At 29.9% G+C, this 3,379-nt stretch overlaps 1 protein-coding gene across 1 annotated transcript in view; it reads left to right on the top strand.

Annotated features, from left to right (window-relative positions):
• The window catches only part of LOC118740514 (cytidine deaminase-like), a 7,728-nt gene extending 7,482 nt beyond the window's left edge, over positions 1-246 (top strand). The window contains exon 3 of the mRNA XM_036472075.1: positions 27-246. Within this exon, the coding sequence (XP_036327968.1) occupies positions 27-78 (52 nt within the window). The 3' untranslated portion in view covers positions 79-246. The remainder of the gene's footprint in view (positions 1-26) is intronic.
• Positions 247-3,379: the final 3,133 nt, after the last annotated feature.

The raw sequence follows: 3,379 nt of genomic DNA, 5'->3' as shown, positions 1-3,379 counted from the left end.
GCTAACAATGATTTGGTACTTGCCACATCCATTTATAATCTGCTGCCCCATGGTTTTCGCACGTTTAAGAAGAATTGATAAATCGTGTGGACATGCGAAGAAAGCAATTTATTAATCAATACAAAATGTATGTACATATTGGAAGTATCTATGTGCTTGTGTAGTAAATGTTTTATGAAAGGACCTCACTAGTAAATGGTTGCAATAGTAGTAAATAATGTGGATATTCACTGTTTTATTTATGTAGTAGAGTTAATTGAATTTTATCATTTGTGTTCATATGTAAATACATAAATATTTTAGCAATAATTTGAATTATATGTGTGTTATTAATGTGTTCTTTGATGAAAAATAGAAACAGGCAAACGAGATTGTATTAACCATGACTCAATAATTAAAGGTTTGCTCCAGGGATGAAAAATGGAAATTTCAGATTGTACCTAATATCATAAAATAAATGCACCTAAATGAGACAGAGTGTACCTAAAAAAAGTTACATCATTCGTTTGTAGATTTTTTTATTTTTATTTTTTTTTTAATATGTGTGAATACAAAAGATGGATGTACTTTCAACTTGATTAGGTTTTTTTTTTTTAAACTGAGCTTATATCTAAAGACTATAGTGTAGTATAATGAGAATCGAAGAAGTTTTGTTTTTGTCGAATTTTGACTACTGAAAAATATTGGCGAAAAAGACAAAAAACACACTTTGCGAAGTTTTCCTTTTTTATCCAGCTTTTTATAAAACACAAGGAAAACAGGCTAATTTTAAATACATATATTTCCAGAAATAAAAAACCGAATATGGCTATTGTCTCAACTACAGAAAATATGAAATTTGACGAATCCTAGACAAAGAGCTGTGCGTGCGAATAAAATTAATAGAAAAGTAAAGATGTTTTCATATGCGGGGAACTTTAGCTTTTATGGTTTCAATAGATTAAAAAATGCATTCCACCAATTGCAAAGGTAGAGCGTTTGTAGATTTCACACCATCATTCGAAATGGGAGTCGGTCTAGAGTGCAATGACGTTTTATGCTAGAAATTAGTTCAAATTTCGATTATAAAAACTATAACAAGAATTACGAATTCGAGGATAGCTAAGTAAAGTGTTAGTTTTTCGTAGTGGCCATTATAAATGCAATGTAAAATGTTTAAGAGAATACATATAATGAGTTTTTTAATTTCTTCCTTTTGACCACTTTTCTTTAGAATTGTTTATTCTTCAAAATGAATGCAAGGCTTCTCCCATGCCTACAAAAAAATATATTAGCACGGTAAAGGAAAAAGAAAAATGAATCTGATCAAAGATTGTACCTTAAATCCATGATACAAAAAAAGAAGGTAGTTTCACTTTGAAATTTTTTGACATAAACTGTGCTTATGACGTTTATACTTTTCGTAAATTGCTCGAGTATCACTGCCACTTAAACAAATTATTGTTTTGGAAATTTTATTATTTTTTAAAGGAATTTTTTATGCAATAAAAAATAACAACACGCCAGGTGAATTTACTTAATTCGTCGTATTAGCATAGCTGTTAATAAGTGAGTATTAATTTAAAATACCTTAAATTACCTTACCGCAAAAAAATTTGGCATTATATGCAGTGTTCCATGAGATATTATTATAGATATTAGGATGTTGCTTTAATTTGGATCCTTTTTATATGAACAAACGAATAGTTAAAAAGTAGCTTATCGTCAATGAAAGCACTATGGAAGCATAAATTTAGAGGGAGGTAAAAGAATTTACAAATTCTTAGAGCTCCTTGCTATAGGTTATAGACAGATAAACTACTTGCTCTACTGCTGCTGGTGCAGCGTTTCGCTTAGATGGGGCACATCCGTCCCGAGGTTGAAAATTTTCCGCCGAAAAGTGGTTGGAACAAGCAAACAACACCTTGGTGAAGTTACCATGCACATGGCCAACCCGAAATATGCAGCTAATCGTACTAAATAAGGATGAAAATAATTGCATAAACAAATAGATTATCCATGTGCATTACGCAATGTAATAGGAGTATTTTACTAGCCTTCCGCTTTATAATTAATTTTTAGAAATAAACCACTAAAAGCTCGCTATAAAATGATGCTCAAAATATATTCCTTGAAATAATTTTGGAATTTTTTTTTAAAGTAAAAAACCACTTTTTATTTTTTTCAAAGAATATGGTAGCTGCGATTTAAAAGAAAACGTCAAAAGCACAGTTTACGTCAAATGGGAGCAATGGCGGATAAGAAGAAGAAGTGAAACTACCTTTAAATATTTGTATCATGATTGTACCCAAAATGTATTCAACAAAATGTGATTGAATTTGACATTGCTCTCAGAAGAACCATCCTATAAAGTCAAATTGAAAAATTTGTTTATGAATTTTGAATCGATTGTTTATATTTTTGGCATAATAGTACCTTAAAAGAGAGCCTAACTGAGTTGTCAATCACACCTTGATTGTACCTAATCATGGTGAAATTATACAAGGTGTTGTACGTTTTGACAAGCTGGTTTGAAACTCCCTTACTAAATGTTGTATTTTGGAAGTACGAGGGAAACCGGGAATAAAAAAGGCCGTTTTTTCAAAAAGTACTTAATGAAGTACGCTTTTGTTTATGCTAAATGTAGAAAATAAAAAGAAGAGTTGGATAGATATAACGAAAAATATAAGTTTTTAGTAGCGTTTTACCTAAAATTGTGCATATTATTGTAATTCATAAGAAATGTATATTTCGCTGTATGTGTACAAGTATACGCATACATATGTGCATACGTACATATGTGCATATATAAATTGAATCGAAACTGTTCTTTTACTTATATTAAGATTCAAAACTCAATTAGGGAGTTCACAAGGTGTTGTATACTATCGTACTGTTGTATGTCATAAACTTTAAACGGCTAAAACTCTGTTTAAGGAATTCGCAAGCTAACATAAAAGTTTTATTATGAAATTTCACACAATTAAAAAATAGTTGGTGGTGATTTCACGTCCTCTAAACATTTATTTAGCCGTTAAAAACTTTACAACATACAACAATACGACAAGTACGACACCTTGTGAACCACCCAAATGTTACTACAAGAAAGACTTTCATAATGATATTTGTCCTAGTTTATTACCTTCTGATTCTAATACCGATTTAAACAAAACGCTTGCCTTATAATATAAAAAATTCAAAACTACAATTTACAAATCTTCCCTCTTTTAAATTAAGTGAATAGTTTTTTGATAATTTTTGTTTTAACGTTAGATATCGTTATCAGTCTTAAATATGAACATATATGTTTTAGGCAGAATTCGTTATAAAAAACAATAATCACATTTTTAAATTAAAGCACAGTTTATTGAAAGGTCCCTATAACTTCTATCGCTTAAGG

This window comes from Rhagoletis pomonella, unplaced genomic scaffold, assembly GCF_013731165.1.
Source record: "Rhagoletis pomonella isolate Grant_MI unplaced genomic scaffold, Rhpom_1.0 Rhpom_scaffold_00006, whole genome shotgun sequence".
Lineage (NCBI taxonomy): Eukaryota > Metazoa > Arthropoda > Insecta > Diptera > Tephritidae > Rhagoletis > Rhagoletis pomonella.
The sequence above is the reverse complement of the archived record's forward strand: the minus strand, read 5'-3'. Positions and strand labels throughout refer to the sequence as shown.